Source organism: Gymnodraco acuticeps, unplaced genomic scaffold (genome assembly GCF_902827175.1).
Source record: "Gymnodraco acuticeps unplaced genomic scaffold, fGymAcu1.1, whole genome shotgun sequence".
Lineage (NCBI taxonomy): Eukaryota > Metazoa > Chordata > Actinopteri > Perciformes > Bathydraconidae > Gymnodraco > Gymnodraco acuticeps.
This window is the reverse complement of record NW_022990502.1, coordinates 2,612,266-2,630,307: the sequence shown is the minus strand read 5'-3', so window position 1 is coordinate 2,630,307 and position 18,042 is coordinate 2,612,266. Positions and strand designations below refer to the sequence as shown.

Sequence of the window (18,042 nt, the reverse complement as noted above, 5' to 3'; positions counted from 1 at the left end):
TGCTGGCTTGCGGTCACAGGTTTGGTCAACAACAAACAACTTAAGTAGTGACATGTAACACTATGATCTGACCGAACCTTTGAACGAAGCGTTTGATATATGATCTTATACATTGACTGCTCTGGAGAATCATCAATCTAGATGATCCTCTGCCTTCACTTGAACCTTATAGCTGAGTCAGCTGCACAACCAATTTAAATGGTGATGATTCTTTCCCTGCTCCAAGTGCCATTTCCTGCAACCATTTCTTCCACTGAAAGAAAAAAACGAAACACCATCCATTTTTCCCACATAGCAGCACACTCCACAGTAGGCCGCTCCAATGAGTGTTGTTTGATTTCTAAGGAAGAGTCCTGACTTTGAAGGACCTGGAAGACCAAGGAACCATCTTTGACTTTGACAAACACCTGGTCTACTTACAGTGAGCCAGAGATGGAGTACTCGAGTCCTGGACTCGGACTCGAGTGCCGATTTTCGGGACTCGTGACTCCACTCGGACTCGCGCACTGATTGACGCGACTCGGACTTGGACTCGTGAATTCTCGCGCACGATGACTTGGACGGACTCGTGAATTCCCCCCCCCTCCACAATGATTCGGACTCGACTTGTACATTGACGCTCTGACTTGGACTCTGACTCAGACTCGAGCAAGTTTTCTCTGGAGTCTGATGTCCTCTATCCTGGCTTGTGCACCTGTGAGGCGAGTTCACGTACTGGCCCCCGCTGTTCCAGTCTAAACATGTCTAGGACACACTCTGCATCATGCTGTATGCTTTCACACATTCTGCTTCCACATTGGAAAAGAGCAGCGCAAAATGCTTGTTATGTTATGTGGAAACAAGATTGAAGAGAAGGCTCCGTAACACATTACTCTAAGGATCGAGTTCAGACATAGGCTGTGTTAAACACTATCATCAGAGTAACGAGATCTAATCAATAAATAAAGATTCAGCCGATAACACGAAAGCACATGGCTACTTAACATGCAGAATGACGTCATTTTGCATGCTAAGTAGCCATGTGCTTTCTGGGGCTAAATCTTTATTAGTAAACTGATTTAACCAGTAAAAGTTCTTTCAAAATAAGAGTCCCGATCTTATTACTATCAAAATAAAAGTGCAAAACGAAAACTTTACCATAGGAAAATATTGGCATACAAATATAATCACTTCTCTAAACTCATTTTAAATATAGTTGGACATATTAAAGGTCATTTACAATAATAATATTAATATTAGTAATAAGCTTTATATTTATATGTAACTCTTCACAGTAGTTCAATAGACAGATTAGTAAAACATGACAGGATAAAAGCAATGTAGAGGAGCAGCTACATTTCAACACATATATCCACGAAGATGAATACATGAAGACTTGTGACTTGACATTGACTCGAACACAGGTAATGATGACTCGGACTCGACTCGGACACTCCTTGGGTGACTCGGACTTGGACTCAGACTCGAACACAGGTAATGATGACTTGGACTCGGACTCGACTTGGACACTCCTTGGGTGACTCGGACTTGGACTCGGACTCGAACACAGGTAATGATGACTCAGACTCGTCTCGGACACTCCTTGGGTGACTCGGACTTGGACTCGGACTCGACTACGACTCTCCCTTGGTGACTCGGACTTGGACTCGGACTCGAAGAGTGGTGACTCGAGAGTGACTTGGACTCGTGAATTGGTGACTTGACTACAACACTGCAGTGAGCACATAAGTACTGGATGTTAGTATTATTAGATCTCAGTGCTGCGTTTGACACTGTTGACCACAACATATTACTAGACCGACTGGAAAACTGGGTGGGACTTTCGGAAACAGTTCTAAATTGGTTTGAATCCTACTTAAAGGACAGAAACAACTTTGTTTCTATAGGTAAATACACATCTGAGTTGACAAATATGACATGTGGGGTTCCTCAAGGCTCCATCTTGGGGCCTCTTCTCTTTAACCAGTTAAGCCCGAAGGTACCCCCAGTGGACCCCTCCCACAGTTTTTTTTTTCTCACATGTCTCAGGGCTTCTTAACATTTATGAAACTATTAATGTTTCATACCCTTTTAAAGGTAAGAAACTCCGCTAACTGACAATAAGAACAATTGTTAGCTAAAAAAAACACAAGAGTAATACCAAGCCTTTGAATTAGCATTGAGCGAAGAAATGCTAACTAATGCTAACGCTTTTTTACACACAACACACGGTAGAAAGGCCCTTATTACTATCTTAACTGCACAAACAAGATATACGATTTAAAGCTGAGACTCCACAGATTCCACACATGTAATGTCATCACTGTAAGACCTCGAATTCCTGGAGCTATCAGCCAGAAAAGAGAAAGTAAACAACATCCGGTTCCAAAAATATTACAATACTTACGTCTTACCTTTTTTGATTTGTGATCAAAAGTTGTGTTCAACGGAATAAAAACGCATCTCAAGGTTAATCCAATGTCTTTGTGTCACGTAGATTTTTTTTACTGATAATCAATCATCATATTTATGGCAATATACTCGGTATAAAGTATTGCCGTCCAAGCTTGCACTTTCAGATATGCTTCGTTTGCTTCTCTATTACGTCCGCTATGGTAATGTTTACGTAGATTTGGGAACTGCCCATCGATTCTATTGGTTTTGATGGTTAAGAAAAAGGTGTAAATCACACGAATCGACCAATGGGTTCCAGAGATATGGTCCTGCGTAAAGTATAAAGAATGCCAGCCAGCGTAACAACATTACGCAGCCGACTTCATTTATTGTTTACAACGTAACGAAGCAGGAAATGCAGCAGGACCCAGAGAGCACGGAGCACAGAGCGGACAGCAGATAACGGAATTGCAGTTTTATTGCTTATAGATTATCAGAACATTTCAAAGGGAACACAGCCCCATTGGATATTAATCTATGGATTAACTACATCATCGTTTTTATCGTTTTAATGCCATTGAATACCAGTTTAGACCAGACAAAGAGGAAGGTAAGTCATTGTTAGCCTAGTGCATGTTAGTACCACTTGTTTTGATGTACGTTTTTGTTGATTACGTCGCGAGTTTGTATCTTTCAGTATTGAGGTGGGCACCGTTAGATTCTGTGTCTCCTTGCGATCATAAACAATGTGTTGGATGCGCAGCTAGGATAAGTAATAAGGGAGCGAGGAGTGATTTTCGGTGCAGTAATAGGTTAGCATTTTTCGCTCGGGGCGTGTTATTTTATTTTTTTATTTTTTTCACAACAGTTGTATTTGGATGGAATGAATACCTATAGTGAAAATTCAAAGTAATAAAATGATTTTTACAGTGAAAAAGTTCAAATGGAACCGATGGTTCCAAAATTACCCAGAGGTGAGTCCGCTTGGACTTTATTTTTCTAAATCTCTCTAAAAAGGTCAAATTTCACTTGTTTTGCATCAATCTTGATACAGGGTACTTATTATATGTTATAGTTTGGATTCCTAAAGCTTTTAGTCTACTAACCCATCATGCAAGGGTGGTTTTCACTATAAGTAAAGGGTTTATTTTAGGTGGACATTATAATTTACATGTTTTTACTATGTTCCATCTGAATTTACTTTAAAATAAAAACATCTATATTGATTCTGACACTTCTACATCCAACTCACAGATGTAACCTTGCTTTGAGAAAAATAATTATTAATTTACCCCTTTTAGAAGTGAAGATATATCATTTGTTGTGTTAGTGGCATTTTCGAGCCTGAAACCTGAAAAAGAGGCTCAGGGCTTAACTGGTTAACATCTACATGCTACCACTGGCTCAGATAATGAAGAACAACAAAATAAGTTACCATAGCTATGCAGATGACACACAAATGTACATAACAATTTCACCAGGAGACTATGCTCCAATTCAAACACTGAGTAAGTGCATTGAACAAATCAATGACTGGATGTGTCAGAACTTTCTCCAATTAAACAAAGATAAAACTGAGGTAATGGTTTTTGGAGCCAAGGCAGAACGTTTAAAAGTTAGCGCTGAGCTTCAGCCTGCAATGTTCAAAACAACAGATAAAGCCAGAAATCTAGGTGTAGTCATGGACTCTGACCTGAGTTTCAACAGTCACATTAAAACAGTTACTAAATCAGCCTACTATCACCTAAAGAATATATCTAGGATTAAAAGACTAATGTCACAGCAGGATTTGGAAAAACTTGTCCATGCTTTTATCTTCAGTAGACTCGACTACTGTAATGGTGTATTTACAGGTCTCACTAAAAAATCTATTAGAAAGCTGCAGCTGATTCAGAACGCCGCTGCTCGAGTCCTCCTCACTAACACTAAGAAAGTGGATCACATCACTCCTGTTCTGAAGTCTTTACACTGGCTTCCTGTGTGTCAAAGAATAGATTTCTAAATACTGCTGCTGAATGGTTTAGGCCCAAAATACATTTCTGACCTCCTGCTAAATGATGAACCATCCAGATCTCTCAGGTCTTCAGTGACTGGTCAGCTTTCTGTCCCCAGAGTCAGAACTAAACATGGAGAAGCAGCGTTCAGTTATTATGCTCCAAATATCTGGAACAAACTCCCAGAAACCTGCAGGTCCGCTGCAACTCTGACTACTTTTAAATCCAGGCTGAAGACTTTTCTTTTTGTCGCTGCTTTTTATTGAACTATTCATATCTTAGACTGCACTGTAACTTTTATCCATTTAATTTTTCTTTTAATGTTTATTTTATTAGCTTTTCTTTTTAATGACTGATTTTAAATGCCATTTTCTTAATGTCTTTCATTTTTTGTAAAGCACTTTGAATTGCCTTGTGTTGAAAAGTGCTATATAAATGCACTTGCCTTGCCTTACCACCAGATCATTGTACAAATAGCTTTTACTGGAAAGAGAACAAACAAACATCAGTGTTTTTGAAGAAAACCTTTCCACTTCTAGCATTTACCAGATCAGATGGACATGCCTGATAACATTTTCTCAAAATAGGTTTTCTACAGTATGCAGGACTAAAAGCTGGCCAAGAGCAACTAGAGGCCAGAAAAAAACATTTCAAGGACAACATCAGGATCAAGAATTCCACATAAACAGCTGTAACTGGGATGACCTTGCTGAAAACAGAGCCGCATGGAGAAACCGTTTACACAAAGGAGCCACACTCCATGAATGATCTCCCACAGCTGCCAGAGTCACGCAGCAGCAGCAGAGAACGGAGAGTCAATACAGAGTTAATGTCCAGGAATCCTCATTATAAGCCATGACAGAGACGCTGGTATTGTTTTCACCCTGTGTTTGTGTTTGTGGAAATATTTTTGTGACTGTGGAAGGGTCGTAACCATCCAAGATGCAGTCATGAATCTTTACAGATGTGTAGGTGAAATCTAAATAAAGGTTGCGTTTAAAGATTGTCCTTTTTGGAGCAATGAGGGCATGTCTGCGTGTGAGTGTCTGTGTGTGTGTTAACAGATTTTGGACTGAGTGAAGGAAGCAACCATGAAAGATGCAGTCAGAAGACTTTACAAATGTGCAGTTGAGATCAAAAGAAAGTGAACGTTAAATGATGGGCGCAGTTCGAGTAGGGGGCCCGATTTCTTGTCATGGCTGCTCTTACACAGTCAGCATTTTTTTGTAGTTCTGGAGAACAACATGGTGATATCTCCTCAGTCAGCAGAAAAGAAAAAAAAAACCTCCCTTCACACATAAGAGACACTGACAGAGAGGCTGTGTGGTTATGAATATAAAATCATGAAAGATAGATTTTTTCCCCCTTATAGACAAATACTGGGGCTGACTTTCAGCCAGAAATGTGCCTTTGTGGCACAAATGCTGAACATTTGTAATGTAAGCTATACATGACATTCTCCCGTCTGTCTCAAAGTTATCGGAGTTGGATTTAAAGCCTGGGGGTAAGGGCCCCCTGGGGAGAAGATATCAGGGGCTGCTTGACATTTCCTAGGGATTGGAGAAACAACGTTGACACTGAGTCTCTTTTTTTTGCAAATGTTGTCTCTGATGGAGCTGTTTCCATCGCCTCAAGACTTGTTTTTATATAAATGCTAGACTAAACATCAGACTGCATCGACTGCTGTGGTCTAAACTGTGAGAGGAAGACGGCTTGGACCCACGTGGGAAAGTCAGTCATTCAACAACAGATACTGCTACTCTGCCCACATGCAAATATATAAGATCTCTTCCCAAACTGGACCTCATGTACTTGTTATGATCAATAACAATCCAAAAGCAGAATCCCCCAAAGATTCTGAGAGGAAACAGAGAATCTCTCCGTGCAGAAAAGGGTGAAGAAGAAACAGAAACATTTCCTTGCTCAACAAATTCTATACAAATGACCGTTTTCAAAAGAGGTAAGGTTTCTGTTTAATTATTGACACATGCAAAAAACTGAAACGATTAATTTAATTAAATGTATTATGTCAACCGATTACACACAATTGTATTATGTCAGTTGAAAGCAATAATATTAAGTTGAATCTAATGTCTTTATTTTAATTGCTTTCAACTGACATAATACAATTATGTGTAATCTGTTGACATGTGTAATCTCTGTATCTAATATGAATGTGTCATTTGTTTCCATAATAGATTTAATTATAGTCAACGCTTCAATTTTTTTAGTGCACTTTTTACTTATACAATTATGTTTCCTTGAACCTTTTTGATATCGACCTGATCTCTTCATCTAAACAAAATGAAATGATACGAACACTGTATATATTTAGTTGTGGTTACTCTTCATTATATTTTAGCAGACATGCTTTTCTTAGTCTGATCATTTTAATATTCGACACTGGTTTAAAACATCAGTAAAGAGGTGTTTGGCACTGACATTCCATAAGAAACAGAGGGGATTGTAGCAGAGAAAAAAAACCCAACATGACAGAGAATAAAATGTGCCGCGCCTTAAAGTGCCTTGCTGATTGTTTGTCTACAGAGACAGCAGATGAATAATGCTGGTTTCATATATTTGAAATGTGGATAAACTGGATAGAAGTAAGGACAAATCAAAGAGGATGGAGGAGAAAAAATAGGCCAATCACTCTGTATCCCCAAAAGTGCCAAAAATAAAAGCCCCTCTGTCTCCTCTCTCTCCCCATCACCCTCTCTGACGGCTAATGGAAGCCAGATGTATGCGCACGAGGCCTCCCTTCAACCTCCCTTCAACCTCCCTCCCTCCCTCCCTCTCTCAACGTCTCTCTGTTTCTTTTTCTCTGTGTGGGTTTCCTCCTCAGGCTCAGTGCCTCTCTGTTCTCCCCTTTGTCTCCTCCTCTCTTGCCTTGCTCCCCCTTGCTCTCTGGCAGAGCAGGAAATACTGCAGGTTCCTGGCCCTGGAGGGAGTATGTTTCTGTTAACCACTAACAGATGGAGGGATGGAGAGGGAAGGGATGGATATGAGAGTGAGTATGAGAGCGGCTGGAACAATGTTGGTAATACTGATATAGATTGTGAGATGATAAAGAGCTTCAAATGTTGCAGAAGAGACAGTTTTTGTTATTTCCCATCGGAGCAGAGCTTAAATGAAGCCGTTCCTCCTTCCTGTCCTCTTTTGCCTCTCCTTTCTTCCTTTGAACACATGAACACATGAATGAACACACACACACACACACAACACACACACACACACACACACACACACACACACACACACACACACACACACACACACACACACACACACACACACACACACACACACACACACACACACACACACACACACCCACACACACACACACACACACACACACACACACACACGACACTACACTACACTGAAAAAACGACAGCTTGGTCGGTGGTCCACAAAACTCTATAGCAGGGGTGGGGAACCTTTTTCCTCTCAATGGCCATTTCTTCAACATCCTCCGAGGGCCGTACAAATTATTGACCTCTGCTTAAAAATACTGATGGAGCTGGAAGAACACCGGTTCAAAGCAGTATTCTGACATTAGCTCAGATTAGCTAAGGCCTGCGTAAGCAATACACATGACAGTCTATGCCTTCTCTCTAGGCAGGGCTGTGTCATCATGCCAATCTTAGGAGCATAGCTATCATAACTTCAACACAGTGTCTCATGAGCGTCATCCATGTAGTCATACATCCGGCTACGTGCACAGCTACGTAGGGCCTCTGTTATCATGTGCTACTCTGATATAGAAGGAACATTCAGTATTTTCCCAACAGTAATATAAGTAAAAGTATTACTAACAGTAGTAATAGTAGCAAACATGCTATTACCAAATGTATAGAAATAGTAAAGTTATATCAGCAGTAGTAATAATAAAAAGTAGTAGTATTTGTGAAAGTACTGGCAGCTGTAGTAGCATTAGTTGTACTCATAGAGACAGAACTAACCCTATGAATGCAGTAAATCACAATGAAGTGTCAGGGATCATCCAAAGGAGCAGTTACATTAGCTCAATCCACTGTTCTTCTTCTGTTCTGTTGGTAACAGGTATTACTCTCAAACAAGCCAATGTTCCCTTTGAGTTCTTAACTTTCCACTTAATCCCTCCTCTCACTGTCACCTCCCCCACTCTCTCTCTTCCACACTTTTCAATCACTCAACAGTCATCACTAACACCAGAGCTGCTGACGGGTGAGAGTGTGTGAGGGTGTGTTTTCTATAACTTTGTCATGGTGTGCTCAGTGGCAATTCAATGCACAGGCTTTCCTGTGCTAAAACCCAGGGGCCCTAAAGGGGAGTTGGAATGTCCATTAATTATATAATAAAATATATATATAAAAAAATTATTGGGGAAGTAGTGGCTGTGAGCGAACAGGCCAGTTGTTTGCCTGTAGCAACATTTGATAAATGTTTCCTGTACCCCTGTATTTGTTGATTTAATTGGTCAGTCTATCCGTTATGAGCATCTTCATTTATCATAATACCCAACCATTACAGTTTTACAGACTTAAGGAGCAGTTATACAACCAACCCACCCTATACTATTGGCATGAACCATTAAGAGAACATATAGCCAAGAAGGCAAAAGGCAGATCTTCCTATCACAATATATACGTTGTGAAGAACAGCATTTGTTGGCACTGACTGTGTATAAACTGAAACAAGTGCATCCACAGAACTGAGCACTGAGAACTGAGCATCCATACAATGCTGACCCTGGTTGGGGATTGATCACATTGTTTGTGCTTACTGGGCCAAAGTGGACCCGGAGGCTAGTCAAAACAGATATGCTGACCTTTCCAAGTAGTTTAGCCAATATAAACACCAAAGACATGCACCAGGAGGAACCGAGCTTTTGGCAACTATGTCAATAGAACTAGACATGTCATACTGTTGAGAGACATGTCATTCTGTTGAGAGAGATGTTTTGTTATTTGAAAGACCAATACTAAATGGCCTATGACAGGATAAAAGTGCCCCCTCCTGTGCAATGTGGTCTTCCTGGCAACATTAATGTTAGCTGGCCATTTGAACACTATGGTGCATTAACAAAAGCCTCCACTGACAAAACTACTGGTGGTTGTACAGAAGCAAAGCCTTAGTAGAATAAAAGTAGACATTTTTGTTTTTCACAAACACTTTAATTTCATATACTGCATTTTGTCAAACACATTTCATACAAAGAGAAGCTAATAGTTAGTTGGCGAGTGCCCTTAAAATGATAATACTGTCAAATAGTGAAAGTGACTTAATAACATTACATTCTTTGGGCAGACACATTTCATTTGCTCAAGTACCCTCATATTAACTTTATACAACAAGAACTGCAATTTGCTATACTGTATAACATTAAAATGCTCTTTTTAAGAATACTTGACTTTGTTAGTGATTTGATTTGATATACTTTATTAATCCCCGTGGGGAAATTGTTTCTCTGCATTTGACCCATCCTAGTGTTAGGAGCAGTGTGCAACCATTTTGAACGGCGCCCGGGGAGCAGTGTAGGGAACGGTGCCTTGCTCAGGGACACCTCGGTAGCACTTGGTCTTGCCGGGACTTGAACTGGTGACCTTCCAGTTGCCAGGAGAAGTCCCTATCGACTTCGCCACTACCGCCCAGTGAGACACTTGATCCATCCAAAACATTTCAAAGACAATATAAAACTTGTTGCTGTGGTGTCTTGTTTGTTTCTGACAGCTCCTACAGTAAAATGTTGAAGATTTATATACTTATTTTCAGTCAAAAGTTGTTTTCTGCTACATTGAGATTAACTGTCTAAACCACACAGTTCCAGACAAAATATCTCATACGCACTTTGTACCGTAGTAACAATCCTCTCTTACACAACAATTATTTATTTACTGCAATCACTTCTCTGTGTGCCTAACAGATGTATTTACTACCACCCACAGTTTATTTATTGGCTGTGGGTAAATTAAGAAAACATGTAGAAAGCACTAACCTTTGGTTGTTTGTCTTGAGATATGTTCCTATTTAATTACAATATGACTTAATAATTCAATAATAACGGCTTTGCATCATTTCAACAACAAAAGAGGATTTTTCAGTCCTAATAAAATCAAACTGTTTGTAACAGTTTTCATAAGAAAGGGTCCTTCTTTGAAAGGAGGTTGAAAACCTGGCAGCATATTATTTTAAACCTACCTGTACACGCTAGTGATACAATCTCACTGAACCCCTCAACAACAGGTGGCATTTGTCAGATGTGTGTGGTTAAGCATGTTTGGTGGATCTGACTTGGATTCCTCTTGGAACAAGCCCTACAATGTACCAATATGTCAGGACACAAAACATTCTTGAATGAGGCCCAGTGTCTCTTATAATGGTAGGTGTATTGGGCTGAGCTCAAAGACAATGCCAGCATGGGTTATGATGACTATCGTGTCTGGGGATATTCAGGGGGCCAATATGGCCAAATATGGTACACTTTGACAAAGGATGAATCATCCTAGAGTTTTAGCAAAATGTAACACTGAAATAGCATTTAACATCCCATTTAAAAAAAACAGCTGATATGATAATGGCCATTTACTTCATGTCTTGTCATCTAAAACATCCTTTCGATTTTACAACCAAGTTTGTTCCACTCAAATGAACACAGTAATGTCTGTGATGCATTGTTCTACATGTTTCAAAGCTCAGTTCTGTCTGATCATCATGTCACTTTATACAGTGGTCATTACTTTCAATGAGCCAGTGCGGAAGCGCAGGATCTTCTTCTTAAGGGCATGTGAGGCCTTAATCTTGACAAAAGCCTTGGGCTGCAGAGGTGCCCCTGGTTGGGCAGAGGGTGATGGGACGGAAAGTTGTGGGGGTAGTTGTTGTGGCCAAACCAGACCACCACTCTCATCTGAGTCACTGGACAAAGTACTGGAATCAGGAGAGTCTGCCTCGCTCATGCTGGACTCAGACTCTCCCTGACGGGGGTGAGGGTAGCCCTCAGTAGGCGGACACAGCGGCACTAGGTCCCTCTCTATCTGGTACTCCATGTGCTGATGATGGTGGGACTGGGGTGGGTGTGGGTAGACATGCGCTGCATGAGTGGGGCGAGATTTGCGCGTTCGCCTTGCACAATGGTCCCTTTGGTTTGAAGCTGAAGAGCCTTGCATGGGTGCCTGCATGGGTGGCTGCTCAGCCTCGTCTTGGCTGAGTTCCAGGGTGGACTGCCAGCGCCGACAGCCCCCCCCTCCTTGCTGTTGTTTCTTGCTCCTTGATTGACTACTGCGGCTTCCCCTTCCACCGCTTCCACTTCCTCCACCGTCCCTCTCCACTGTGTTGTACTTGCGTTCTGGAACCCTTTGCAGGCTGTTCTCTGACTGAGACCTACATGCCTTCTTCCCTGGCTTCCTGCTGGCCCCATTTCTGTCTTCATTCGAGCGACACTTCTTTGGGCCCGCTCTAGATCTGGAGGGTTGAATCTGGGATGCTGTGGGCGGCTGCTCTTGATGATGATGGCTTCTTTCTGGAGAATAGGTGGTTCGATTGGGTTTAGGCACCACGGACGCCTTATGGGGGTTTGAATGATGATGGGCATACGCTCTGGTGGAGGCTCGGCAAGGCTGGGCTGGGATATACTCTGCATTGACCAGCTGCTCATCAGGTGGCTGATGAGGCTTTGACAGAGCTGGAGGAGAAGGGTAGTTGTGAAAATGTTGCGGTGACTCGGGTTCGCTGTTGCTGGAGTCTGGGTGGGGCTGAAGCACTCTGCAGGCTGGATAGTCCAGCAATGTTGAGCGGGAGGTGTTAATCATAGATGTCTGTCTTGACCTGTGATAAAGTGCTGGTTGATGCTGGATACTGGGCTGTAGATGCTGGTGGTACGGGGGTGGGGCATCTTCAGTAAACCCTGTCCCTAGGTAAGGCTCCTGGTCGAAGTTATGGCAATCCTGTGGAGCCTCTGTACTCTGGGATGGAGAAGTGATCTCTTGAACAGACACCTGCTTCGCTGAATGTTGCTCCTGATTGCGGCATAAACTACTCTGCCTCACCACACTAGCAGCTCGGGGATCATGGGCCAGACTGGTTCGGGGTTTTGAGGAGCGCGAGGGTAGAACTCTGCGTTGGACCAATCCAAATATATAGGTCTCAACTTTTTGTGCTTGTTGATAATCTTCCTGACTCGGGTCAACATCCTTCATCTGCCCCAGAGCATCATTAACCATGGCCCATCTTGATGAGTCTGGCAGCCATGTCTCCCCCCTCTGTGTCTCCCCTATCCCCTCAGGTGCTGATAGGGATCGAGGGACCAAAGGATGGTAATTTGATTGAGGAGATCCATTTTTACGGGCTGCAAGAACCTCTCCTGGTAAACAGAGAAAAGGCAAAGAAAGTTATCAGAATCATCCTTCCTTTTAAGAACACCTTTATTAATTTGAGGGGGGATTCAGTTATCCACTCTGGTGTTATTTACGGCCCAAAATAGACACACACATGCACAAACAGGACCGATAGCATGCACTAATGGAGAGGTGGCTGAGTGAAGGAGCCGTTAGGGGTTTGGTGCCTTGTTCAAGGACACATGGGCAGTCTGTACAAAACACATAAACATATGACTACTTGAATTGGAAGGCACATCTGTATCATCCTGGTACTTCTACACATTGATGAATCATAACTTCATATACAGTATTCTTTCTTGAGAGGAAGTTTGGGTAACAACAACTACAAACCTTCAAACGAAGCATAATGAGTTTTTATTTATTTAAATGATATTGTTAATGCTACTACTATATACACATTTTCTGACTCATCAAAGGTGGATCCCTTAATTTGCATTTACAAATGATGTATTTGTGATTAAAGATGCAATGTGTAGTTCCGAGCCACCCGCTTCAGAGTGGGCAGCATTTCACTTCAATTACTATCTGCAAACAAATGAATGTATACATTTCAAGTCATCAATTGTTTACAAGAAGGGCACGAATATGCACACTTCTAATAAAGTGCTAAAACTAAGAGAGCCAGTCAATATGTTCTAATCTTCAGATGTGGCGTGTTTCCCTGGAATTGACTTTTACCAGTGGCTGTATGCTCCGTGCTTTATGTTAGTTTGTTTATTGTGTTATTGTGGAGGCATGCCTATTTCAGTACATATATCTGCAATGCAATACATACACGTCTTGGACCTCTTTACATTTTGTTGATAACGATCTTACATATTGTACCTTTAACCTACAAAAACATGCAACACTGACCCTGGGCTAAAGTTTCAATATGACATGATGTACCAGTTTCATGAATACTATTTTAGTTCTGTTCCAAACATACTAGCCGAAGACTCTTCACTTGCTAGTTGCTACACAGGAGAAATACATTTTCTTTCAGAATTCCCAAACAAATGTTTGAGAATGTTCTTTGTTGGCGTAGCAGACACAGGAGAAGTTTCATTGTGGACGTGCAGAATGAGATGACTGCTTCTGTGGTACAACAGACAGCATTGTTTGTCGTTTTAAACCCCAATGTGCTCAGATATGGGTCTCATCTTCTTCAGCGACATGAATTACGGGCTTAGATGTGGTGAAACTTCATTGAGGGAGGACACTTAGCCACTGAGGATGTGTCATATATTTGTCTGCTTGATGTTTGTTTACCAGGCACTAAACTGCATCCATAATAACCCCAGTGCCTACAGCATTGAGCTCAGGCAGACTTTTTAATTAAGTTAGCATTAGACACAAAAAGAGTGAATAATCCATTAAGATGTGAAGGAGATTTGTTTTCTGTATTCTGCACACAGAGAAAATAGACTACGCTATGCACACAATTGAGTTATATAACAGTTACAAAGTATAGAAGACAATTTTGCTATGTTGTATGTCTGTACAGAGGAAAAATAACCTCTTGGCTAACTGGCATCTTTACAATATTGTATAATGTGCACTGTCCATGGTAAATAAATACATACAAATAATTAAATAAGCTTAGGTAGTGTCCATCATCAAAATTGCATGTACTTTTCACTAGAAACGTCTTTCAGGGAGAAGCAAAGGTGGTTATTTTTTACCTGAAATCAGTTGGCTTTCCTCCCGTGGGTCAGTAGGGGAACCTGTTGAGTGGACCTCCGTGCTGACCTTCAGCTCTGCCACCTGCTGCTCTAAAGACGCCTTCATACCCCACTGCAGACTGCTCTGAAATACACAGAGACAGACAGGTCAGTAGATTGTATTGAGGAGGGGTGGAATGCACACAAGCATGATCAAAACACCCTACAGAGCACACACAAAAAGAAAAAAACATGTTTGTGTTTGGCAGGCCCTTTATTTTCTACTTTTATATCAGTGCTTTATGCTTCAAGCCAAATTCAGTTTTATTACAGCATAAGTGTTATCCAATAGCATCATTTAAACTTTCAGGGGAATAGTCATTATGTCAGCAGAAACTCACATCCTCACTTCCATTAAGCAGGACAAGCTGATCGGTTCACATTTGAAATTGTGAACTGCATTTGATGAAAATGTTACTTTTTTGAAAGGCTTTGGCCAACAAGTATTGGAGTCAATTATGATTTGACTGCACTCAAGTGTTTTCATGCAGCCTTCTCATCGTCATTGTGTACACAATGTGATGCTCATTTTGGATTTCATGTTATTATGATTGAATGAGTAAGTAAAATCTTACCTCACTGAGATTTGTGTAGTAGCATTATTTCTATATATCCTAATACGCAGTGACCCAACTTACACTTTTTGTCCTAATCTATTAATGTTGGCTTTCCTGTAGGGTTCTATAGGTTTTTGTGCATGTAAATGGTCTGCAAAGACTAACATCCCTGTGTTCCCTCCAGAGGGAATAAAAGAGCTTTTTGAACATTAAAGCATGGAGACATGTCCCAGTAGAGCAGTGGTTCTCAAACTTTTTCGGTCAGGCCCCTTTGGAGAAAAAAAAAAGTCGGGCCCCCCCCCCCAACACAAATAGTCAGGCTCAGTGGCGGCGCCAGAGATTTCTTTTGGGGGTGCTGTGGGGTAGCTTGACCTTTCATAGAGCGTGCTCAAACATTTAGGGTTTCCCATTAATGTACCGGTCGCTACAGTGGAATTTTCTACTGCAACACTCCCCACGCATATACACAATGTACCCGCGACTGTTACAATGAAGGCTCGATATCAAGTCTCGGCATATAGGTGTAAGCAGGGGTAAAGTGCTATTTTTATAGGTGGTGTGTGGACCTCACATAGGGGGGTCCGGGGGCATGCTCCCCCGGGAAGATTTTTAAATATTGAAGTTGAAAGCATCAATCTGGTGCACTTTGAGAGCAAAATGAAGAGATCTATGGATACATCTCTCAACACCCAGATGAAACAGAATTGTAAACAGATTTACTATTTCTTTATGGATATTTTATAAATCACTCTTTTAAACTTTATTCTTGTTTTACTGTCATATAGTATTTCATAGCTGTTTTTCATGTATTCTCTTATTTTGTTATAACTATAATGATCATATAAACGTGTGCTTCGGAAATAATTGTTTACATTAATGGTGACCAAAACGTTTGAGACCCACTGAGATAACACTGAGAGTCCTTTAGCTCACTGAGACTCTCAGTCTGACAGGAGAGGACTCTCCTCCACTTTGTTGTTGAAAAAACTCCTGATATCCGTTAGCGTAGCTCGCTAGCACCAGAAGCTAACATCAACGATCTCCGGTACCGGTGCGCCATCTCTCTCTCTCGCTCACGCACGCACACAAAATGGCTCGTTCCACACACACACACACACACACACACACACACACACACACACACACACACAACACACACACCACACACACACACACACACACACACACACACACACACACACACACACACACACACACACACACACACACACACACACACACACACACACACACACAGAGCCGAGCTTTAATGAAACACAGAGACCCAGACGTAATAGTACTGTATCATATTATTTTCGAATCAATAATTTTTCAAAATATGATTTTTTTTTTTTTTTTTATAATCTTTTTTTTTTTTTTAATAACCATTTTTCCTCCTGGTCTCTCGCGCCCCCCCTGTCACGCCCCCCACTTTGAGAACCACTGCAGTAGAGGCACTAAATACTAATATGAACCTGAAGATGAGCAGAATATGTCCTCTTCAAAAGAACACCAAATCCAAACTGCAACATATATGAGAAAACTCTTCAAATCCACAAACATTTGGAGTGTGGATACCACTCCCTGCTCCTCTCCCAGGATGAGAGGTAGAGACACAGAGAGCAACAACCTTCACATTCACAGACAGCTATGACCACAAGCACTTATTATCACAACACTGGAACAATAACATGCCAACCATCAGCGCCCCAACACCCTCCCTACCCCCAGCCAGCACCCCCGCCTGTCTGAACAACAGTGCACAGTGACAGAGAAGAGAACTCATCACCATATAGGCACTAAATATAGGTACTAAAACACTTTCATGATAAATGTCACTGCATGCATTATGTTTAAGTTTACCATCCATTCACTCAAAACAGAGACAAACAGAGACAGACTCCTGAGACACAGGAGATGGTCAGCTGATTTCTGTAGCAGCCCTCACATGTTTAACCAAACCCACATGTTTCACATTTGAGATACTTCTACAAATTCCAGACCTGCTTACCGCAGAAAGTCCATCAAATGCCAACATCTGGATTACTAATGAAGTCTGTTTAGTAGTACCTTCAGATAAAACTATGATTTTAAACCCACTATGACTAATGCAGTAACACTGTACAACTACTGCAGTTAAACTTTATTTGATAGTGTAGCTACTATTTGTCAAACATGATACACCTCAGGAACCCCCTGTAGTGATACTGCAGCGTATAAAAACATCATTAACGTTATATACTTTAGTGGGGAAACGTCTGTGCTACTTATGTTTTCCATGGCGAGGCCGTCTGTAAACCAGAGTCATGAAGCTGCCATAACACGGAGACTGTGAGAAGTCTTCTCTCTGCGTCCCCCACTGATGACACACTCACAGAGCAACAGCTGTATTTCAAGAGAGAAAAACCAGCTGCAATTCATTATGAACACAATGTTAGTCAACACACAGCTGGTGAAGTTTGTTTTAGCCTCCTTATTCTAAACAAGGGACTGCTATGTCACAGTTTTATACAATTATTTCTAACATTATATGCCACAAATGTTATGTCTTCAAGCTTAAAGGGGTTCTATGATGCTCTTTTTCAGGTTCATGTTTGTATTTAGTGCCTCTTCTGTGACATGATTTCCATGATTTAATGTTCAAAAAGCACAGTGATTTTAGTCTTTGCACACCATTTACATGCACTAAAACCTATGGAAAACACTACAGGAGAGGGAAAACCCCCAAAAGCAGAATAGGGCCCCTTTAAAGGTTACATAATTGGCCTGTGGCTATATTTTAAACATTTGACTTTTCAGTGGAGGGGGGGTGGCAAATTGCATTTTGAATGAAGAATTCCTTTAAACACATTTTGAGCTCATTTGAAAAACAAATAAATCAAAAATACATGTACTCTCAATGAGGTCATTTTCCAATTGCCCAGGCATTATATTAATTGACGTTACGATGTGAGAGATTTTTCACTTTCAGCTTAATATAGCTTGGAACTTGAAAATCGAGGTCTGGTTATTTTCTTAGAAGCACACCTCATTA

At 41.2% G+C, this 18,042-nt stretch overlaps 1 protein-coding gene across 1 annotated transcript in view; it reads right to left on the bottom strand.

Moving 5' to 3' along the window:
• Positions 1-9,507: 9,507 nt before the first annotated feature.
• The window catches only part of LOC117553023 (dapper homolog 3-like), a 21,624-nt gene continuing 13,089 nt past the window's right edge, over positions 9,508-18,042 (bottom strand). The window contains exons 2-3 of the mRNA XM_034226769.1: positions 14,413-14,536; positions 9,508-12,711 (exon numbers count right to left, since the gene is read on the bottom strand). Coding sequence (XP_034082660.1) covers positions 11,075-12,711; positions 14,413-14,536 — 1,761 coding nt within the window. The 3' untranslated portion in view covers positions 9,508-11,074. The remainder of the gene's footprint in view (positions 12,712-14,412; positions 14,537-18,042) is intronic.